We start from the raw sequence: 23,233 nt of genomic DNA, 5'->3' as shown, positions 1-23,233 counted from the left end.
CCTCAGACACAGGCCACCTTCGCCTGGCAGACGTCCATCGTCGTCCCAGGCCGCCAAAAAACCTGAGCAACCGTCGGCCAGATGCACAATGGACCTGGATGAAGACGCCAAGCCGAACCTGATGGCATTGGACATGAGCGCGAACGCGAGCGTCAGGAGCGACTCCCTCAACGCGTTCGACCACCCTGACATGCAGCAGCAGCAGCAGGGGCCGAAAGCACCCATCAAGCGCAGAGCCCCAATCGCCTGCCGAAGGTTTGTCACACCCGTTCCACGGGAGCAGCCTCGCCTCGCCTCGCTCCCCGAACCGCAGTTGGAATGAACGAGCTAAGAAACCCGTTCGCGCAGATGTCGACGAATGAGAAGCAAATGCATCCATGATAAAGCCCAACCCCCGTGCAAGTCCTGCGCCGAAGCAGGCTTGCAGGCGAGTGACTGGTACGGTACCGAGCAGCCGCCGCCGCCCTGAGAGCGACGATCCCAATGCGGCCACCCAGCTAACCCGCAACCACAGTGTCTTCCCGCAACGCGGCCAGCCAGACCTCGACCGCGAGTATCGGCACCCGCGTTTACGGGCCGAGAAGGCCGCCAAACGCGAAGCCGACAAGGCTCGTCGCAGCGCTGCCTCTGACGGCGTCCCCCGGGGCCCAGGCGCACCGGGGGCCGCCCGGAAGCCCGCGGACGAGTGGGCCCTTCTCCCGCCGCTCCCCGAGATCATCGACGCCGTCCACGTCTTCACGAGCAAGTACTTCCAGCTCGGCTTCATCCCGAAAGAGCTGCTGCCTCAGCAGCTGCACCGCGACCACCGCTCCGTCAGCGTGTTTCTCGTGCTCGGCATCCTCAGCGTCTCGGCGCGCTTCTCGCCCACGCTAACTGAGAGGTACGGAGGAGAGATGAAGGCCGTCGACTTCTTTATGGAACGGGCCAGTAGTCTGGCGTTGAATGAGCTGTATCAGGAGCCCACGCTGGAGAGGTGCCAGGCGTTCTATCTGCTGAGTCTGGCGCAGCAGGGCAGCGGATGGAGGAACCGGAGTTACGTACGTGTTAATGTCGGGATTGATTGTTTGTTTCTGTGCTGATCATTGGCAGATTAACATTGGGATTGCCACGAGAATGGCTGTTCTGATGCATCTGCATCGGGAAGAGTTCTACAAGATGAAGAATCCTACCAGGGAGATGATCATCAGGGCAGAGTCGGCAAGGAGAACTCTGGTGAGTTGAGACACCGTCTCAAGCGATGAAAGATTGCTAACCATGTGTAGTGGATGCTTCACAGTTCGTAGTCCAGCCAATTCAAACTCTGAACATTGCCATTAACACTTCACAGGTCAGGATAACCTCCACTGCGGCGCCTTGTCGCCCGTCTCTCTCGCCGCCAACGACATCACCGCCCTCCTCCCCAGCAATGAGGACGACTTCGCCAACGGCCGCGAGCCGTACTCCCGCGCAGCTCTCGAGGACACGCCACCGGCGCGCGACAACCCGTCTCTGATCCACCAGCCCTCCCGGTCACTCTTCGCAAGCCTGATCCAAGCACACTACTACTGGGGCAAGGTTGCCCGGCGAGCAATGGCGACGATGAAGAGCGCCAACCCCTGGGACCCGACAAGCGAGTACGCGATCATGGCGAAGCAGCTTATGAACTGGGAGCACCAGCTTCCTGCGGACCACCGCTGGAGCATGGTGTTGTTGAAGGGGCACAAGACCGTTGGCGAGGATCTGGTGGGTTTTGCGACTTACGATCGTTGGGATGGGGGCTTTGGCTGACTTTAATAGGCATATCTGGGTGTCACGATGATTACGAAGCTGTGCAACATTGTTCTCAGGAGGGCGTACTTGGACAAGTAAGGGGTTCCTTCATGGTTCTGATAGGAGAGCAAGCACTGACTTGAGCAGCATCATCAAGACGGACGAAAAGGACACCCAACGCCGAAGCTTCTTCTCCCAAATGTCCGACGACCTCTTCCGCAACGTTCGCGAGCTGTACGAGCAGGTTGACGCGCAGTTTAGCGTCAGGTCGTCGGAAGAGGGTGTCGGCGCCCAGATGGCGTCGTTCTGCGTTTACAGTTGCGGCTTGTTTTCGACGTATATGGTCAAGTACAAGAACAGTAGGTAGCGACTAGAAGGTGTTCAAGGGCTTCATGCTAACGTGTCTAGTCTGCTCCGACAAGTCCATTGTAGCACAAGCACCAAACATGCTCCAACGCTGCATGTCCATCCTGATCGAATCCAAGCAGACATGGCCGCTCGCGTCCCGCTGGCTGGAGTCTCTCGAGCGTTTCTCTCGCGATCCCAAGGCTGCCGCGTATAGCAGCATGGCAGACGGCGTACGTTCACAACCTGCCATTCGTGATCTACGAACTCGCATACTGACAACTCACAGAATGACCGCACCCTCCGCCCATTACATCCCTCGCCCTCCACCTTGAACAAGCCCCGCGCAGAAACCCCGAAATACCAACTACCCGTCCCTCTCCCCGGCCCGCCGGCGACGCCCCTCAACGAGAAGAAGCCGCCGCCCCTCCGCCACAACAGCACCAGCAGCAACACCTCCAACATCCTGCCTCCGCCAAGCCCGTCACCCAGCATCCAGCAACAACACCAGCCGCAGCAGCACAACGCCTCCTTCCCGCTGCCGCCCCTGAACACGCCTCAGTTGCAGCAGCAGCAGCCACTCCAACACCAACAACACCTCTCCCCGCACCAACAACCACCACCGCAACAACACCTGCACCAATTCCACCACCAACAACAACCGCTTCCTCCGCAAAGACACCACCAACCTTTGCCTCCGCACCAGCACCAGATGCAACAACAACAGCAGCTGCCCCCGGAGCTGCAGCAGCACTTCTCCCCGACAATGTACGCCCAGGCCCCGCCGCCGTACAGCCCCAACAACGGCATGGGCATGCTCGTCCAGGCCGCCTTCGACACCACCAACCCCATCGGCTCGCCGGGCTATGACCCGAATGTGGCAGTGTTCTATTCCTCCCCGGGCTCCGCGAGCATCACCCTCGGTCCCGGCACCGACGGCTTCGAGTGCGAGCTGCAGAGCTGGTTCGACGGCACCGCGCCCGTGCAGGCGACGAGCTGGACAGGGAATGGCGCCGCGGGGTTGGGGTGGTTTGGGTCGAACTAAACTGTCCCTTTACAAAAGGGGCTGGTAGATCACAACTTTCGACATTTTCCTTAACAGTTATAATTAAGAAATAAGAGGGGGATGACATAAGGTCCCACGGATTTACAAAAGATGAGGCAGGCGTCTTAGACTGGGTTCCGCAACGACATTGGATTTATCTAGAAGAGATACGGGTTGCGCTTTTTCTTTCCTTCTTTTTTTAATACGGCCCGGTTATATAAGGATTCGGCGCGGCGCGAAAGAGAAAAGAAAATAAGGGTCCGCGATGGGGTAGGTTATTATACCACACACAACCCATTGGTAGCGGCGGCGTTTTTCTTCTTTTTTGTTTAGGCAAGCGAAGCGAGGCAAGCGGAAAGCGGTAACTGTCTTGTTTTGTCGGTTGCTTAGAGACGAGATACCAAAGTGAAATTCTACGCCTTTTCTTTGACCTGGTTTAGGGATGTGTCTTGTGAAGTTGTGTGTTGATGTTGCTGTGTTGTGTCACTGCAGGCGTTTATAAGTCTGTTCACCTGGGTGCCTTTGCCGTCGTTGATGTCCCATGATGTATCTTCGTGTTCACTTGCAAGACATGTGGTTATCATGCCTTCGACTGGCACAGCGATCCGTATCCACGTCCGTATCACCGAGGTATTTAAGCTGGTCTCCCCTGAAAGATGGGTGAAGGTGACAACAATCGCGGGAAGATAATGAGTTTTACATCCCTCCCAGATTCGACGGATTATGGCCGTTGCTGTTCATATGAGCTGGTGCCAAGTTCTGCTTTAGGTCACATCCTGTATTCAACACTCAGTTTCAGACCAGCTGGCAGGTATTCCGACCTAAATAAATCTTGGTAGACGCCGATCAGGGATGCGATGTGTCAAAAGTACTGATAGACATGGGGCGTTCAGTAGGAAATCAGGCTCATTTTGACATTCTTGATGCAAATAGGTATCTTCGCTATAACTGTTTCTTGGAATGGAGCGGACGGCCTCCTCATCGATTTGAGGAAAAGCTAACAAATCTGGGAGTGGTTTTCTTATATGTACATGTCCTTTGTGCTGTGTACCGTAGACACACCATCAGTTATGAGCTTTTGCTCGGCTGCAGCCAACGTCAGTATAAAAGCATACGTTAGAGTGATTTCGTTTAGAAAGCAGGGCAATGGAAGCGAAATAGATATCAAGCTCGCAATGTGTTCTTGGCACCATGTTTGTCTCTCAAGCCATACCCGCCAACCCGATCAACGATGCATGCGTTCAATCTTTGAGGTTTTTCGAGTCGGTACGTAGTGTCTGCCAGCATCTTCGCTAGGTGGGTGTTGTGTACGAATAAAGGCCAAGAGGCGCACTACTTTCAAGGCAGCTGTACTCTGACGCTTCTTCCTCTGGGTTGCAGACGAGCGGTTTCTCCCGGGTCGTATCACTCAAGACTTCATCATGCTTCAAGTGACGACTACCACCAGTGCTACACAGGCATTGCGTCTTCGCTGCCTCCTAAGGATGTGGTTCACAAACTGTTATTTATATTAGCTCTTCCGGAAGCCTTGCGGCTCATTTCTGGTAGCAGTAAAGGTTGGGGCAGGTTCGGGCCCTGGGCGCCGGCTGCACGCTTCCATGAGCTTGATGTTCGAGCTGGATGTCCGGTATAAGAAACTCTCGGGCGGCCTCGGCTGTTCCGCAACAAGACGGCAAATAGTGAGATACGATGGTGGCGAGATACTATGATGGCGCGGTCAGCTGGCGTTCGGAAAGAAATGCTTTGAAGCGAACAGAAAATTACGTCTATAGGTAGCATAAGGAGGTAAGTCTGTCTTTGATCATCATCCATCATCCGCAGTGTCCTAAGAGTATTGTGCGTTATGTATTTAGATCATGAAGGAACGGACCCCAGAGCGCGTTTCTGGAACTAAGAAGTCGCTCCGAGGCTAGATCCGTGTTGTTTGTGCCTCGCCAGTGTTGTAAGAATGAGAACTGATGGCTTTGGCTACGATCAATCACTTACCTGCAAGAGCTCATTAATTGTGCAGATGGATATGGGACTTGGCGATGGGGTGTATTTATAGATGGGCTGGCTGTTCTTTGCCTGAAAGATTTTTGGCACCGTGTTCGATTTACCACGAGGCGAGCGTTTCGACAAGTGTAGAATTCAGACCAGTATATGATCTATAAGAAGCTCTCTGGCTACTGCAACTGTCCCGTAGCAAGACGGCAAATGTCGCAGCTGTGCGATGTTCAGCGTACGTAAAAAAGACACAGCCCTCTTACTTGGGAAACTTTACTTTGACTTACATAGATTGTTGCATTGATCATAGCACCGTTCTTATCTATCAATAGATAGCGTTCGTTCTCATCGTCTGTCGTCTGCCGCGTCTGAGGGGTATTCTGCACATATTTCTTAGTACTCACAGAAAAGAGGGTCGCGAAGCGCCATGAAGCTGCAATGAAACACAGCATAATTCAACGTTACTTACCAAAAGAGTAAGATCTGTAATTTCATGGCGAAGTATTCCCAGCCCAACTTCATCAACGGATCTACGAACACTGCTGCCAGATCACAGACGTGGATATAAAGAGCACCCAGGCCATTGCAGTTGTCCCGCAACAAGACGACCAATGTTTGTGGTGGAAACATTCTTTAACTGAGAGAAGAAGCATTCTTGCAGCATACGAGGAGTTACTTCTAGCGTGGTGGCATGTCTGGTCTGGGAGAGGTGAAACTTACCGCCATTGACGCCATCTGTCTCCAGCATTGTCGTGAGATTATTCTGCACCACGCCTCGCCATGAACACAGAGCAAAAGCGTAGATCACGAAGTTTGGGTCGAGAAACCTCTGCGAGTAGAATCGAATGGATGGCTGTGTCTCGCCACCAACATTGAAGGCTTAATAATAAGGCATGCTGTCTTTGGCAATGCTCAATCACTTCCCACAGAGCGAGGCCGATTGTGCATATGGAAATCGAACTCGGCATCGGGCTGTATTTATAGCGGAGTCGACTGGTGCAAATACTCACAGTCTGTTCAATCGTTGGGTTGAATAGAAAAGCTCGAGTCAGCAGTGCTTATACGTAACTTACATTCATCGCAAGAACGAGGCAGTGCTCTTGGGCACTTGGTCAGAGAATGCTTCTACCTCATATAAATCTACGATCATGATCATCGCAGTTCTTGAGCAAACAGCCAAGAAATGGCCCGCCATTTCATCCTTGGCGTGTTTTGAGTGATCGAAAGACCTGCACGGTTCCGACTTCTGAAACATCAGAGAGCTTGTTCAACTCTTGCTCCGTGTAACTCTCATCGCCGGCCAGCTTACATTTCTGAATACTTTTACAAGAGCCAAAAACGCCGGCGCTAGAGGCTTTGATCAGCAATGGTTATTTTTCCATGGATGTGATGGAAACACTGGGTGAAAGGTCGGATGACTTCGTCAGCAAACCACTCACGGGTACCGATTCTGTTACTCGGTGAAAACATTCTCTTTTGGCAAACAGTCCTACTTTCGCACCAGGAAATGTGTTTAAATAGGGAACTAAGTTTGAATCATGCATGTGTTGGGCTTATAACCAGGACGGTTTTCTTTTGTGGTTCCCGATTCCTTCCTAACTACTCTATCTCCAAGACGGTTTTCATAATCTACCCAATGCTATCGTTCCATAAACAGGTGGGGTCATTGGCAGTGATGCTTGTCGCAGTCACCAATCTTGCGCATTGACAACCTACTTGACTGGAGAACTCTTCCGCTGTATATAATGATTAGAAAAGTCATGGACAAAGTCATGGAGTAAACGGCCAAGGCAATGTTGTGCGGACCCATAGAGTGTTCATCATGCAAGTGAGGCGCATCCATTCTGAGTCATCTTTGACACAATAGAGACCATTCAGCGCTTGATCTGTGCCACTCTCGACATTGCCCACAAGCCTACATCTCCGAATACTCCGCCGGAGATCAAAAATATCAACTCCAAAACGATTTACCGTCGGTTTGCCGTGTGCGCGATGACTGCATTGTCTACGAAGGCTGCGGGCTTTGTAGATTCGGACGTTGCACCAGGAAACGCCTAGCCAACGAGTTTATCATTCTCTGCTTCGCTCATGGTTCCTCTGCGACACGAGTTAATCAGTTTAAATACCATTACTTATAACTGGAGTCAGACACCATCTCGTCCGAGTGACCGGGGGTGGGCCAGGTCAGTCACTTGTGATTCCGATCATGAACGATGCCCAATTCAGTATCACGCTGCCATTCATTGATGCTCACTCGTTATGCGGTTAGATCGTGTCGGTGAGAAAGCGGTAGGACCCAACTGCTGCTTTGGCAGTCTTACTATCTAACATGCGAAACGAGGGCTCTATATGCTAGACTTGTTTATAAGCTTGAGTTCTGTGGACTTTCTTCGACCAGAGGTCCGGCGCTGGAGCTTCTGCTGTGAAGCCGTGCGTGGAGGTAGAAGTCTGCTACCCACGAAAATCCCAGAAGTGTCAATCGACTGCGTTATCTATATTCAATTCCTAAGAAGTCGTTCAATGCTGACGGTACCACTTCTCGCCAGATCCTTCGGGAATCTCCTCGCGGTCAAAGGTCCAGAAGTCGCTCGAAAACCTGCCCGCTCGCTCAAACCAAGCGTCCGGGAGGTCCTCGGGGCTCAGTTTCATGAGGCCGTTGTAATTATCGGCATCCTCGACACCTTGAAAACGTTTCACGGCGAGGGAGTCAATAAGCCAGACAAATGAGCCAGCCCACAAATCATGCCGTGCCTTGTGGCGAATAAGTCAGCATTTCAGGGATAATGTTTCTGCCAAAATAGATACTTACGCGTCTCTCGGAACGAGGCACCATTTCCAACGACGGTGTCTCTTCAGGCAGTGCGGCGAGTGTGCGAAGAGAAGCCTCATCAATGACCAAAAAGTCGCAAAACCTCGTGTTGTCACGGGGGTCGAGATCAGCGTTTTCGCCAACCGCCTTCTTGCGCCAGTCTTCGAAAACTTGTGTGAGTGATTGCATGTCTCGTTGAGAAGTATCCTCAGATAGATTTAATAACTTCAAGTCCTCGAGAGTTTTGTTCTCAACAGGTTCGAGGACGAATCGGCGCGCGAGCTCCTCATTTATTTCGCCATTAGGCTTGTTCTTGATGAGTCGATTTCCATGGATGAAGTACTGGGTAATCCAACGGTTGAGCTTCTGCAAGGCGATAGACCAGAGTACGTCAGACTCTTGGGTGTAGACGACGCGAAGGACTACGGGGAATGTGAGCAAAATGAAAGTGTTGAGTCAGAAATGTGATATACCAGTGTATCCCCATGATCCCTCCGCGTACGTGACGCCTGACTGCCTGCACCGGCCCATAGACCAGAAGAGCTCTTGAACCCATCCCATGGCCTGAGTGTCCTTGTCGCGGTTGCCTGCATGACTGTGATATTTGTAAAACCTCGGGTCAGGCTCGGGGAATGTTCGTTGGATCGACATCGTGAGATTTGAGGGCTAATCGCGCTTGCAACACGACAACCTCCAGAGTAAATCTCGCATGAACACCGTCTCCCAGATTACCGCAAGATGCCGCGATCCTCCCAGAAAGGACGCTGCCATTTGAGACGGTTGGTGAACTCGACCGGCATAACCAACCACCGTCCGAAGATGGTCCGGCGCTGCACCGGCGGGTCTCTCGGCCGCAAATGGGCCGGTTTGAAAAGATGGGCCCCTCTTTCCCCTAGACTACGAGAAACTCGGTTTAGCTTCATGTGCGCTATATGCACTAACCGAGTTCTCGTCGTGCATCTGAAGCTTGTTAATAACTTGTACAGGTCATGAGACGGCATGAGAACATGCTTTCCCGTAAGCACAAGCTTTGCATTTCGGTAGGGCTGCACTTGGTTTCTAAGGCCGTCGGCACCAAGCCGACTCTTCAAGATTGACCTCGACTCCGAGTCTCCGACTCCTGATCCAGCGCCCGCCGGGAGGCTACTCCAAATGGACCGCAAGTGAGACTTGCCCGGCCGGCATCGCGAACTCGACCGCTTAGACGACATTAGGCCACTTCAAAATACCCTGAACGGCGTCGTACTCGTCATTTAGCTCGCCCTCTGCATGCCATCAATGCATCATGCAGATCACCGGCAGTTCGCTCCAATGTGTCACCAGGACCAAAATATTTGGCAAGAAAGTTTCGACAAAAGAGTTGAAGGGGAGTGCGAAGCGAAAATTCGCCGAACATCGCTTGCCTAGATGTGAATAACGAATGGAGGTGAAACTGGACGCTTTGCCTTTATGGGACCCGACCAACTCGCGCATATCCCACAGTTCACGGATGAAGCAGCCGTCTTCCGCCTCGCCACTTTGCCTTGAGAGAGTTTGACCTTGCTTAGATCTCAGCTATACTCAAGGGAGAATTTAAGTTCCTCCCGGCGAAGCATTGAGTTCCTTCAACCTGCCGGGGACTTGAGTCGCTGACGTGATGATCAGATGAGTTTGTAGTTACGACGCAGCCCCCGCGGGAAAAGACTACGGCAAATTTACCCTATTCGCGGGCCCAATTCTGGAAACACTATGGGCACATCGGCCTGTGCCCTCTACCGGTTAAGGAAAACAGTACAGAACCCCACATGTTCCTGCTGGCAAGCAAACGCTCTGAACATCAACATCACTTAAAAAGGTTCAACTGGGATCATGCGAACATCTCTAAGTTGCTTTTTGTCCCGGAGAGACTTCTCCAAGTGCAATTTTGTGGACGACACAACCAACAAGCTTCCACTAGACTCCACGCCCAACACCTTAAGCAATAAACCATAGCGGGCGAGTTCTAGCTGACAGGGGGGGTGGGGGGGAGGGGATCAAACTAATCCGCATGACAGGTTGCAGACTGTACTCGTACTCTTACTACTATCATTGGGCAACCGTGATAATACCACAATGGAACCGCAATGACTCAGTCGCATATGTATTGGTAGCCAGGAGAGGCAGTACTTGACTATTATTTTCCCTTTCAGCATTTGTTAGCGTTGAGTCTATCATAATGCCGCGTGCCCCCACAAGCCGAAGATAAACGATGATCTCTTGTTGGGTTCGACAATTGGATGTCCCCTTGTCAATTTCCTCGAACCCGGCCGTCATATCTATCTCTAGAATAGTGTAGCGACAATAGAGGAGGATCCGAGGTGTCGATTTTCTCACATCGCCGCCTCCTCATCGACGAAGCAGGATCTTCTCTGTCTCCAAACCATGAAATGGCTGATGGGCTATTCTCGGCTGAACGCCGACAGCGAGCTGGCATTGCCGCTTGAAGCTGAGAAGTCATCTGTTTCATTGAATCGTTGGATGTCAAGTTTTCGTTCGAACCCGGTTGAGTTTGTATGGCGCTTCACAAGTTATTTCATGTTCATCACCGGTGCTTTGATGATGGTGACAGCTCTGAGATCTACCCCGTCAGAAAAGTACTGTGCTGCGCAGCTTAGTATTTGGTGTAAGTGTGATGAGCTCCTCTTCTTTTCTTTATCTTCCAAACTTCCCACTGCATTGTAAATATGGGCAGTCACTGATGAATCAACTAGCTCCTATATTGGAAGCTGTCGAGTATGAGCAACGCGACTTTGAAAGTGGCCTCGGATTAGATAACTCAGGCTTCACCGGCCTTCCCACTGCAGAGATGGAGGCTAAGTGGGAAAGTCTTTCCCAAGGTATGAAGAGATATCTCACCAGATTAGTGAAGTAGACACATTGCTGACAGTTAATCTTCAATAGTCCCTGGTGTCATCATTCCACCTGATCGTGTGCCCTATCTCAACAGAAGCGTCGACCAAGGTTTTGTGACCGCGGTTCCCGGGTCTCCTTCCTTAGGTTACGTGGGTGTAGTCGAGGTCTTTCATCACCTTCATTGCCTCAACATGCTACGGCAATACATATGGAAAGACTCATACCCTCAAGATATAACTCCCAGCCTCCTCAAGTCTAATTCGCCAGCCGTTGCCCGGGATCACACAAGTCACTGTATTGATACGCTGCGTCAGGCACTTATGTGCACCGGCGACGTTACCCCATATTTGGTTTATAAGAAGAAAGATTCTGAGGCGTCAGAGGCGCCTATCAGAGAAGACTTCCAGGCATCTCACAAATGCAGGAAGTTTCCCAAGCTACTAGATTGGGTGAAAAGGAATGGTGTTGCACTCTCGTTGAAGTCAGTAAGCCAGAAAATGTAGAATACTATTACTATCCTCTTGATGGTTATCTCAGTTCTGCCTACATTGCTTATCCTGTTTAAGAAGAGCTGTTAAGCTCGTTGGTTTTGCTTGGTCAGGGTCGAGGTACTGCACGCGAAGCCGTTGCAGGAAAGCTCCTAGAGAATCTATGCTATGGAAAGCCATGTGCTGAGTCTCTCCGAGAAGAACCTCTCTCTGCACGTGGCCAACGAGGTCAATTAGGGATATTCTGCCGACTGATCGAATCTCCCGCAGTCACTCCGCTTCTTCTGACTTGGTGTCAATATCTCTGCGGGGATCTTACCTGTCAGCTCAGCTAAAGGCTTATTTTTGTGTAATTACTATGTATGTCCATCGTATGATGTAGTCAACAAACCAGGCGACCCTTCAAAAGTTAATCTGTGAGATGCCGACGGATATGTGCCTTGATTGTACTTCGTCTCTGTTGTGACCGAGAGACTATCCCGCCCGCCGGCTGCTCCGCCCGCCGGCTGCTCCGCCCGCCGGCTACTCCGCCCGCAGCTGCTCCGTCCGCGGCTGCTCCTGTATCATGACACTAGAGGTGGGACAAAGAGTGACATGTAGGTCATGTACTGAGAGACGGTCCATGAGTTCGTCATCTAATGGATGGTGTGTGGGGACCCCTGGGCCAGTAGCTTTGAAAAGGCCGAACCAACAGAAGTGTAAGTGATATGGCGGTGGAGATGGTAGGGATGTTAGGAATTTCTTAGACCCTGACCAACTGCCCTGATGTATAAGGCCATCAGTCATCCCACGTTTCCACGTTTCCACTTCAGATCGGCCCTTTTATGATTGGACTTTATCTCCCTCTCACAAGTAGGTATACCCCGGTAGCCTTTGGTCCCAACGGAGGGGAAGAGCTATGCCTTTTCTAGCTTTACTTAGTCTGAACTATAGACTCCAAAGAACCACACGCAATAAAGGTAAAGCCAGCACCATGAACTTGATTGAACTGCACGATGTAGCTGAGAAATTTCGAGCATGGCACATGATGCCGACACAACTTTAACTCAAGATGGCAGGAGAACACATTAAGTTCCAGCTGCTGAGAGGGCCAAGGTGAGGTTACGAGTCGGCACGTTGATGTCAGGCCAGTTTTCCCGGAAAGGAGTTAAACAGCATTGGTTATTATGAGAACCGTGCTGAGCGTCTGCAAGATTGGGGGGTCAGCGAGTGTCACCTCCAAGAGAACGTAGGCGTTGAGGTATGGTGCAACACCATCATTCAGCTGGATTGACGACTGTGGTACTGCGCTCACTCAAACAGTTTTGCTGGCCTAAACATCGCTTCCCGGTCAACTCATAGGGGAATAGGGAGTACAACTCAGTGCCGAACGAGACTCACCATACATACCTTGACGCTATCAGGATGAATTTCATGTCCTGTCCAAACGACGACTCCATTGGGCCGAGTGTCCAAGGCTGCCGTAATGACTTCGACTTCACGCTCAAGTTCGAGAGAATCTTCCTGGCAATCCTACCCGCTACCTTGTTCATCGCTCTGTCGATCCCAAGGATCATAATTTTGGTTCGCAGACCAAAGATAGTGGGCGGTATAAGCTTTCAGTGCATCAAGCTGGTATGTGCCTCGCGAAATGTGTGTCAACCACTCATATTAACTCATCAAAATAGGCTGCAACTACCATCTACGCAATCTTACAAGTGGCCAATCTCATTCTAAACAGTACAGTTACCGCCCGGGCAACGGCGATAGCAACTGTTGCTGCTGTTTTGAGCCTTATCGCAGCACTATGCATGCCGGTACTGAGCTTCTTTGAGCATTCTTGCTCACCACGACCTTCCATCTTGCTCAATACATTCTTGATCTCAACTATTCTCTTGGATGCTGCGCAAGTACGGTCGCTATGGCTATCCGCCGTCACCTTCCGCGAAGTCACCATAGCGCGAATATTCACTGCTGCCGCCGCCTGGAAGATTGTCTTGGTTGTGTTGGAGTCTTGGCAAAAGCTGCCGTGGATTCCCTGGGACCGCAAAGATCACAGTCCAGAGGAAACAAGCGGCGTATTCGGATTAGCAACCTTCTCATGGCTCAATCCGCTATTCATATGTGGTTATAAGAGAGTCTTGACTGTACCGGATCTCTTTCCTCTCGACAAGAGTTTGTCAGTGAAGACTCTCCAGGACACTACCAGAAGAATAGAGCCCCAGCGTTTTCAGGGGCAGAGCCATGGCCTTGCCAGAGCGCTCGGGAAACGCCTGTTCGGTCCTTTATTACTGCCAGTTGCTCCCAGGATTATGCTCCTTGGCCTTGTGTTCTGTCAGCCATTTCTCTTGGAGGCTCTTCTGAACTTCCTTGAGGATCCGAAAACCAGTCAATACGCCAATAGAGGTTACGGGTTGATAGGCGCTACAATTATCGTCTACATGGGCATTCCGATCGCTAATGCTTTATATTGGTATTTCCAGGAACGGCTATTATGTGCAATACGCGCCTATTTGGCTGCAGCAATTTACAGGAAGACCCTTCAGGCCAAAATTTCAACTGCGGATAACTCGGCTGCCTTGACATTGATGAGCGCGGATATTGAGCGAGTCCGTATGGGGCTTATGGAATTCCACGAGTTTTGGGCCAATCCGATACAAGCCGGTCTGGCCTGTTGGCTGCTCGAAAAGAAACTCGGCGCCTCGTTCGCCGTACCCATCGTTCTCATTATGCTGTGCATTGCCAGCTCTGCGATTCTTATGCGATATATCGGGCCACGGCAAATGGCTTGGATGGAGAGGATCCAAAAGCGCATCAGTCATACGGCGAACGTCTTTGGTAACATGAAGTCCCTGAAAATATCAGGATTGGAAATTCCCTTTGAAGACACCATCAATTCGCTACGGCTGGACGAACTCAAGGTCGGAGGCAGATTCCGGTGGTTCCTGGTCATCTCGGTGGGCATCGGATTCACACCTGTTCTGTTGGCTCCTGTTTTCACCTTGGCTTTCACAGCCCGGGATCTCGACGTCACGACCATCTTCACCTCCATTTCGTATTTACTCCTGCTATCAGAACCGCTTTCGTCCCTCTTCCAGCTGGTTCCTCAGTTGATTGCCGCTTTTACATGCCTGCAAAGGGTGCAGTCTTTTCTACAGGAAGAATCGCGGCACGATTTTCGAGACCACGAGGTTCTCATTGATCCTAAGGTTTCGAGTTCGCACAGCGCAGCATCACCAGTTGCTAAAATAATCAACGGAAGTTTTGGCTGGACCGAGGATTCTTTCGTCCTGAAAAATATCAACGTCGTGATTCCTCCCGGTCTGACCATGGTGATCGGCCCAGTTGCTTCTGGCAAATCCATGTTCTGCAAAGCTTTACTCGGCGAAATCCCCTTTGTGGAAGGCCAGACTGTTATGAACATCAACTGCCGCAATGTTGGGTACTGCGAACAAGTTCCGTTTCTATGGAACGCATCTATAAGGGACAACATAGTTGGTTTCTTCACGGCCGTGGATGAGTTGAGATACGCAGCCGCCATTGAGGCCACTATGCTTTCCCAAGACTTCCGTCAGCTTGCCCAGGGCGACCTAACCGTGGTCGGCAGCAATGGAATCAGTCTGAGTGGAGGACAGAAACAGAGAGTGTCTATTGCGAGAGCTCTATATAGGCACTGCGACCTCCTCGTTTTCGATGACGTCTTAAGCGCTCTTGATGCAGATACACAGGAGCACGTCTTCCGCCGTGTATTCGGTCCCAACGGGATGCTGAAAAAGAGAACTGCGAACGCTGTTCTCTGTACCAACTTTTCGCAGCATCTCCAGGCAGCTGACTATGTCATCGCACTGGCCGCCAACGGCACTATTGCAGAAAAGGGTAGCTTTGATCATGTCATTGCCAGCGGACAAGAAGCCATTCAGACTTTAGTAGTGTCAACTGATGCGAACAATGGATTGGATACGGAGAAATCAACGACATCAGCATCAATCACAGATGTTGATATTCCAACACCTTCCAACCGAGATACATCATCTGAAGACCAACGGGATACCAAGAATGGTGCACGCGTTATGGGCGATGCGTCGGTGTTTCGGTTTTACTGCCGGAAAATCGGAACAGTTCCGATGCTCGCATTCGCTGGTTTCGGCATTATGTTTGGCTTTACTTACAATTGCCCGACTATTTGGCTTAAGTTTTGGGGCGAGGATGCGGTCTCAACGAACCCGGCACATTCGACATCGTTCTACGTTGGCCATTACGCCCTATTCCAGTGCCTAGCACTGGGTTCTCTCATTACGGAGGCGATTCTCGGCTTACTCGTCATCATTAGGCTTTCCGGAGCGAACTTGCACAAAGACACCCTCCGAGCCGTGTTTGCCGCGCCCCTGCGTTACTTTACGGCGACAGATACAGGGGTACTGACGAACTTATTTTCTCAAGACATGACTCTCATAGACGGAGAGCTTCCGCAGGCCCTCACCAATACATCGCTCCAAGTATGGGTTGGACTGGGATCAGCTGCTGTCATTGCGACCTCGTCTCCCTTTGTGATGATCTCGTATCCCTTCATTGCGGCAATCATCTATGGCATTCAGAGGTTCTACCTGCGTACTTCTCGTCAGCTGCGTCTGTTGGATTTGGAGGCAAAAGCTCCTCTCTAGTGAGTCTCAACTCCATCGCTAATGGGTTCGACTCTTTGCTTATCTGTCTCAGCACCAATTTCATTGACACCATTAGAGGTTTGGTCACCTTTCGTGCCTTTGGTTGGACGGATGAAGCCACTCGTCTTAACAGCTCGCTCGTGGACACTTCGCAAAGGCCCGAATATCTCTTAAGTATGGTACAGCGCTGGTTGTCATTTGTCCTGGGTACTGTGGTCGCCTTGATAGCTGTGCTTGTGGTGACCCTTTCCACACAAATGCGCTCTAACGCAGGCTTTGCCGGCGCTAGTATGGTGTCTATCATGTCGTTTGGGAGAACACTGGCGAACCTTGTTGAGAAGTATACGCTATTGGAGACCTCTATTGGTGCTGTGGTGAGGCTCAGATCGTTTTTCGAAAACACCCCTCGTGAGAAATTGGCAGGAGAGGTCGTTTTTCCGCCTGCTTCGTGGCCGGAAAAGGCATTGGTCGAAATCAGAGGAGTATCTGCGTCTTACACGTAAGTATAGGCCTGATCAAGACAAAGTTGATTCTATGAGAATTTGCTGACCGACTTTGAGATACCATCACGACTTGACTTTGAATGAGAATAGATTGGACACAGCTTCAGACTACGCCAATCTCGCTCTTCAGAACCTCACGCTTACCATTGAGCCGGGTCAAAAGGTGGCAGTTTGCGGACGTACCGGCAGGTGAGCACTGCCCTCAAAACATGATTCATAGTTATTCACTTACACCATGAACAGTGGAAAATCATCACTCGTCCTACTTCTTCTACGGCTCCTGGACCCTCTTTCATCCTGTTTAGGTGATATTTCCATTGATGGTCTCTCCCTCTACACCATCGACCGAGCCACCTTACGCCAACGTGTGATTGCGGTTCCCCAAGACCCAGTGTTTTTTCCAGATGGCGTGTCTTTCAGAATAAACCTCGACCCCTTTACAATTGCGACCGATGAAGAGTGCCAAGCGGTGCTGGAAACTGTGCGGCTCTGGGGGTTGGTCAGTGACCAAGGCGGGCTCGGGGGCTCGATGAACGCGGACGCTCTTAGTATTGGACAGAAACAACTTTTCAGCCTGGCGAGGGCGGTCTTGCGGAAGCGCGTGCGCATGCGTGAATTCTTAGCAAATGCGGAGTATGTGGATACTGCTCGATCCCTAGTTGGCAAAGATGACATAGAACTGCAGCCGACATCTGACACTCTTCAAGAAAGCAACTTTGGCGGGCTGCTTATCTTGGATGAGTTCAGCAGCAGCGTCGACGTGGAGACGGAAAAGCAAATGCAGCAGGTTCTATGGAGCGAGTTCAAAGGCTATTCTATCTTGATGATAAGCCACCGACTCGACATGGTAATGAACTTCGACAGAGTTGTGGTGCTCGACTCTGGAAAGGTGGTTGAGCAGGGAATTCCCCAAGAGCTGGTTCAGAAAGAGGGCAGCTGGTTCAAACACCTATGGACAATCGGTAGAGAGCGGTGAGAAATGATACGCAGGGCATTGAGTAAGAGGCTCGCAGAAACCAGATTGTCACTAAGTTGAGGGATATCTTCTGGGGATTTATCATGATTATTAGAGTGAAGTTCACAAAATGGAAAGGTCTAAGGCTGTTCGGCAGATGCAATTAGAGCCCAGAACGTAGTTGACAAATGATTGTAATACCCGGCTGTGACCATTCCACGAATATCAACATTTTCAACTATCAATATGCGCGAATCTAAGAACTGCACTAACACTTAATTTTTGCATGCCCTATCCTAGTGGTGTCTTATGGAGAAATTCAGCGCGAAGTCAGAAATCAAAATGCCAGGCTCAAGACGGCATGATCCATAGATGCGAACCTAGCGAAACGTAACGATACACGAATAGCAAGCCCTCTTAAGCCAAAGTTTTAAATTGAAATATTGATTATGTTCTGCTCACTCGAGTGGCCAGATAGATAGGTACAGACATATATTATATTCAACTATCTTAGATATGCGTCTCTCGAACTTTCATGTCGCATCGTTCAACTCATCCTCAACGCATTGTAACGAATGACAGGGGCACTGCATCCCTTGAAACTCGGGCTATGATAGTCTCAGACGCACCAACTGTAAAAGTTCTATCTAACGGTCCAGTTTTCATCAATCCAGTCTGAAATCTTATCAAAATTGCGACACTTGTGGTGCGTGTTGAAGTCCGCACGCGCACCCGCCGGTCCGCCTATGCGAACCATGAGGGGGGTGACGTCGGCGAAGCACATGAGTGAGATGCGCAGGGCTTCCAGGCAGTGATCAACATGTATGCGGTTCTTTAGGGGGTCGTTCGACAGCCCAACTGGGATCTTGTCATACTTGCCCACCTGCCACCAGGTATACACCCGTATCATGTTCTATGCAGAAGGCGAGCGTATCAGCAAACCTATTTCGGCGGGATTCGGGGAGCGAAACTGGTCATGTGGGCTTACCAGGCAATGGAGTTGATGGAAGACCTCAAGCAGTGCGACATAACCGTCGCCTACATCTTCAGGCACATGCTTCAGGTGATCTTCTTCAGATCGGTTCAGACCTGCAAGCCTTTCAGGCGGGATTTCGACCGCATGCTCTGGTTTTTGGTCAGCTGGCGAAGGCTGGTGTGTGGTCGAGACGTAATAGCAAACTTACTATACGTGAGGTCAAACCAGGCTTGCTCTCTCTCTGGAGTTGGAAGCCCACGATAAATGCTTGTTGAGTTAAAGGCGTCATTGAAATCCATTTGGACATATTCAACGGCCTCAAGTGCAGGAGCTGTATGAGTTAGAACGCGTCTGTGTTTTGTCTTACTGCCCAGCTTCGCCAGGAGGGTTGAAGGGCAAGACTTACACCACATAGACAGTTGACGAGCACAATCCTGATCAGTCGGAGCTCGCAAGAAAGAAAATACGAAACCGAAAGCCATGCTGAGAACCAGTATACTTAGAGGAATGAGGGAGCTCTCAAGTAAACCAGTAATCCGTGACGGAGCTCGTTGGTTCCATTCTATCCAGCGGAAGCGCTGCGCAATACTCTTCTCGCCGGCGTGGCAGTCGCCAAAGTCTTCAACAGACTCAGAGTCACGACTGTCGGCCGACATGAGAGGCTTGTAAGATGGGCTCTTGACTGCCATTGTGGACAGCATTGTGGTTGGGCTGGGTGCGAGGGCGAATTCAGAATGAAGAAGGCTCAGACAAGTAGGAGACCAGGTGCCTAACGCGTAGCCTGGTGATAGCGGAAAAAAGGAGTCTCTGAATGATATATGATCGTATTTCCGCAGATCGCTTGCTCGGGTGAATACGAATGCTTCCCTTACTCAAGTAATTAGAGTCTAGCCGACGGAGCAGCGGAGGATGCGAGAGCTTTAATTTTCTAGAGGTCAATTTTGGTGCGGTAAAATACTTTAACTTCCTCTATACTGAGAGAGTTCCAAGAAGGTCAAGAAATCCCTTCTAGAATCGACTGATCCCATCGTCAGAAGAACATCGTGCATATGGATCAGTCTAGCGAAGTCTTTTAGCTAGCTCGTTTCATCGTGTTAATGGACCTTGTTGAAGGGTTAGTACTGTGAAGCGGAATTGGCGGAGTTATTGCTTCCTATGTTGTTGGCAAATAGGAAACGGCATTATTGAGGCTGGGTTATGATGCTTGCCAACATTCCTCATCAGGAAAAGGCCAAAACTAAGATCGCTAAGGGTTGCAAGCAGTATTTGACGGAGATACAAAGAAGGTACAAGTCGTAATGTTGCCTAGGATATGTTGCGAATGGAAGTTGAAGGCATACGGACGGAAACTTTCGTGTAACTAGCGTGAGGAGGTTTCGCGGAGATAACGCCGGGGTCGGGCTTCCTTCTAAGATGAGAAGTCAGTCAACGCGAACCAGTTCCCATCAACGAGCGGATACGCATCCAAGAGACACTTGGGGCACTCCCTGATTTGGCTTTGATGATGCATCTATTGAATGAGTCGGATCAAGCGCGCACCCGAAGTTAATATATTACTAAGTACCCATCTATTGAATGAGTCAGTGGAACTGTTGGGGTAAGGTTAGCCGCTAGTGCATTTTGACAACGTATTCCTATAGACCCTTAGAACAAACGGATAGACTCATGTTCGAGCCGAAGTGCTGAGTCGTGCGATGATGTTGAATGCAATGGAGGCATAGTGTGAAGCCGCGATGTGTAGAGCGAGAGGTCGACTGGAGAGAGGAGTTATGCAAGAGGCACATCACATTCCCGAGGTGAAAAGTCCCGAAGGCTCAGACGTACGCAGACGAATTGCTTCCTTCTAGGTTGGCCTCATATGTTGTCATTTGAATATAAGTATAGAGACTTCCCGCCCTTTAATTACTTCTTGGTCTCTCATCATCAAAGCCTCGACGATCAACATAACACAACAATAACACATTCTTCTCAAGTCCTGACTTGGATACTATCCCCTTTTAAGAATCAAAATGAAGTCTGCCATTCTTGCCATTATTGTCACCCTCGCGGCTTCCGTCGCCGCCTCGCCCATCTCTGAGCGCGCCATTGGCAGTATCACCGTGAAGCGCTCTACCCTCATGAACACCCCCTCCAAGCGCGATAAGGCTGCTGATAAGGTCACCGAGGAGAACATTTCGGACAGCGTCAACTACATCCTTAAGTTGTTCATTGACGGAGACAAGCACCCCGACGCCTACCAGGATGAGATCGACGCTGCTGATCCCAAGCAAGTCCTCGGATAGGGGATTCCATAAGAATCAAAACCACAGTCTCTGCGGTAAGTTTCTGAACATATCTGTTGCAGTTTCACAGCACCACTTGGTACCTATTACTAATTTGTTCATTGCATCACTAGGCGAGATGTCTTATTTTCAGGTGGAATCTACTCCGCAGACCAGAATGACTGCGTTGGACACTGGCGGCTCTGAGCGGCGGACCCGCGATATGGATGTACTGTACTCTACCCATTGTAAATGGTGGCAATCTCATGTTTGTTAGTCACGTAGTCCTGGTGTGGGGATTAACATAACCAACTGAGACCAACGGATTACACCGCACAGAGCTATGGACAATACGCCTTGGTCGAATGATATTGAACATGCTAACTAGTTAACTACCAAGTTAAGTCGTTGACATCTTGTAATGCTTACCTCCTTACATTTGTATTATGCATTATCGTAGAAGTGTGAGGTCTAGCCACCTGCAGCCTGTACCAGGCGTGTTGTTAGGGATCATGCCTGCAGCCTGCAGTAGTTCGTCTTGTAGTTGCCAATAAGGAAGACGAACCGTTCTGTTAAAGTCACGGACCAAGGACAGCCATTTGTGTGGGCCGTGCCCTTCAGTCTAGCGTTATCTGCAATGTCAGTAATACACGATAGCATTCTGAGGTATCGCATCTGGAAAGATGGCTCTGTGAGCCAGATTGCTTAGGGGTAAATGCCTCTTACTTGGAATAGTTATCCGCGTTGTGGGGATGAGGCCATCATAACCGCAGTGTTTGTGTGAGATACCTTACATGACAGAGTTTTTAAGTTCTAAAGAAAAGGTCGTCAGGGTCGAAGAAGAAAACAATTAAGTATCTAAGCATGGTTTTATCCGCCTCGTAGCGCCGGAAGCCTCACCAAGAGCAACAGTCCCAGTGCAGCAACGCAAAAGCAAGCGCAACCTAGATATGGCAATCCGATCCAGAAGCCGCCAAGTTCCATGCCAAAACTGAAGAGACCAGCAAGCACAGGCTGTGCAAATATCATCCCGGCCGTCTCGACCAGCGACATTATTGAATAAAGCTGCGTCCTGTGCGCGCTGTCCACGTATAACGCACAAAGACTGCGCGCATAGCTGCCCCAGCCTGAAGCAAGTGACAAGAGCGCGAGCCCGCCGGTAAAGGCGTTCAAAGTCGGCGAAACAGCCATACATAGGCTGCCAAGTAAGAACATGGCGCAAGATGCCCGGGCGAGAAAGAGATCGCGCTTGTTGCTGTCAGTAAAGCGCATGATCTTTGGTGCCCGGGGTGAGACGAGAAACTTTGAAAAGTTTGGTAAGACGGCGGTAATGACGAGGAAGACACTGAAGCCATAAAAGAATGAGAGAAACCCCGTTTGAGACGTTGGAATCTGGTAGCGTCTAGAGGCGAAGATGATCATAAACTGGAAGATAGACAGCGTAATGGGGAATAAGGCAAGCATTGCCAATATGAGGATGACCAGAGACGGCATCATAAAAAGGCTTGAGATTTTCCTCAAGTGGTGAGATAGGCGCTGAAAAACGTTGCTGGTGGGCCAATCCGCAAAGATATCTCTCGGAGCCTTGGCAGCCGGTCGTGTCTCCGGGATGAGGCGGATGGCGTAACCAACAGTTGCGAAACCAAACAGCGACAACCACATGACTGGCCACGGCCCTGTCTTGTCCATTATCCACCCGGCGATCAAAGGGGAGCCGAGGTTTCCAATCATGGATGACAGATGGGCGGTCATAAACTTTTTAGCTCTGTGAGCATGGTGAGCAGAAGCCATCACGAAACGGGGCATATCATACTAACCTATTTTCAGGAGTGGTGATATCGGTGAGCATTGAGAATATCACAGCAGACACAACAGGATTGCCTCCGCCGATAACCAGTAGCGACGAGCCAACCCACATCGTATTGAGTGGAATTGCCGGGGTAAACGCGCAAACCGCAAGGAACCATAGCTGATCGAGCATCGTACCCAGCACAGCTAACCGGAAAACTATCTTCCTCCCTACTCGGTCTGCAACAATGCCCCAGGGTAATGCAGCCACCGCAGCTATGGCGGCCTGGAGAGAGCCGTAGATGGCGAATACCATAGCGACCTTGCTTTGAATGGAATCCTCCTTGCACTGGTTCTCGCCGATAGGCTTCAGCACGCCATAGTGCTGCCGGCATACGATATCCTCGACTTGGCGGGTGGCGGGAATGGTCCACAACCCGGCTGAGCTAGCGAAGAGGAGGATGACGGCGTACAAGACGGTACCAGCGCTATCAACTCTATGACTTTTGGGCTCATGGACGGTGGCAGTGATATTAGTGGATATGTCGACATCACTGCGGTGAGCTGCGGCTTTCTGAGGCTGGACCAGTGGTTGAATGTCATCGCAGAGTAATGGACTTGATTCTGAGATTGTGTATGAGTTTTCCGATACTAGACACGGCTTCGTGTCATCGTCACTAGCTGAAGGGCTTGCGTGAGGAGACATCTGGCTGCGTGCAGTGTGCTGCATTGTCGTCTAATTCGCCGCGGTGTAATTGCGTACTTTGGTCCAAAGAATATGGAAACGCACCCGGGATAGAAAAAGAATTGGGCGTGT

The 23,233-nt window shown here is 50.5% G+C and overlaps 6 protein-coding genes across 6 annotated transcripts; 3 read left to right on the top strand and 3 right to left on the bottom strand.

Annotated features, from left to right (window-relative positions):
* Positions 1–88: 88 nt before the first annotated feature.
* CGCS363_v011981 (putative transcriptional regulatory protein) lies at positions 89–3,139 on the top strand (the record flags this gene model as incomplete). The annotated part of the gene is made up of 9 exons (XM_036643830.1): positions 89–255; positions 515–1,037; positions 1,090–1,212; positions 1,263–1,275; positions 1,328–1,722; positions 1,777–1,844; positions 1,897–2,108; positions 2,158–2,327; positions 2,384–3,139. The coding sequence occupies 9 exons, from the start codon at positions 89–91 to the stop codon at positions 3,137–3,139; spliced, it is 2,427 nt and encodes an 808-aa protein (XP_036491045.1).
* A 4,503-nt stretch (positions 3,140–7,642) lies between these two features.
* On the bottom strand, positions 7,643–8,585 carry CGCS363_v011980 (uncharacterized protein; the record flags this gene model as incomplete). The annotated part of the gene is made up of 3 exons (XM_036643829.1): positions 7,643–7,876; positions 7,935–8,356; positions 8,408–8,585. The coding sequence occupies 3 exons, from the start codon at positions 8,583–8,585 to the stop codon at positions 7,643–7,645; spliced, it is 834 nt and encodes a 277-aa protein (XP_036491046.1).
* A 4,112-nt stretch (positions 8,586–12,697) lies between these two features.
* Positions 12,698–17,412, top strand: CGCS363_v011979 (ABC transporter FUM19; the record flags this gene model as incomplete). Its single annotated transcript, XM_036643828.1, has 5 exons — positions 12,698–12,907; positions 12,961–15,932; positions 15,986–16,432; positions 16,494–16,625; positions 16,680–17,412. The coding sequence occupies 5 exons, from the start codon at positions 12,698–12,700 to the stop codon at positions 17,410–17,412; spliced, it is 4,494 nt and encodes a 1,497-aa protein (XP_036490179.1).
* Positions 17,413–18,034: 622 nt separating this feature from the next.
* Positions 18,035–19,056, bottom strand: cctO-1 (Cyclochlorotine biosynthesis protein O; the record flags this gene model as incomplete). Its single annotated transcript, XM_036643827.1, has 4 exons — positions 18,035–18,304; positions 18,380–18,516; positions 18,576–18,698; positions 18,774–19,056. The coding sequence occupies 4 exons, from the start codon at positions 19,054–19,056 to the stop codon at positions 18,035–18,037; spliced, it is 813 nt and encodes a 270-aa protein (XP_036490178.1).
* Positions 19,057–20,376: 1,320 nt separating this feature from the next.
* On the top strand, positions 20,377–20,649 carry CGCS363_v011977 (uncharacterized protein; the record flags this gene model as incomplete). The annotated part of the gene is made up of 1 exon (XM_036643826.1): positions 20,377–20,649. One exon carries the CDS (start codon positions 20,377–20,379, stop codon positions 20,647–20,649), a length of 273 nt encoding a protein of 90 aa, XP_036490183.1.
* A 489-nt stretch (positions 20,650–21,138) lies between these two features.
* Positions 21,139–23,146, bottom strand: atnC-0 (MFS efflux pump atnC; the record flags this gene model as incomplete). Its single annotated transcript, XM_036643825.1, has 3 exons — positions 21,139–21,260; positions 21,729–22,393; positions 22,446–23,146. 3 exons carry the CDS (start codon positions 23,144–23,146, stop codon positions 21,139–21,141), a joined length of 1,488 nt encoding a protein of 495 aa, XP_036490182.1.
* Positions 23,147–23,233: the final 87 nt, after the last annotated feature.

The sequence above is a fragment of the Colletotrichum siamense genome, assembly GCF_013390195.1.
Source record: "Colletotrichum siamense strain Cg363 chromosome Unknown KSG_Cg363_contig08, whole genome shotgun sequence".
Classification (NCBI taxonomy): domain Eukaryota; kingdom Fungi; phylum Ascomycota; class Sordariomycetes; order Glomerellales; family Glomerellaceae; genus Colletotrichum; species Colletotrichum siamense.
The sequence above is the reverse complement of the archived record's forward strand: the minus strand, read 5'-3'. Positions and strand labels throughout refer to the sequence as shown.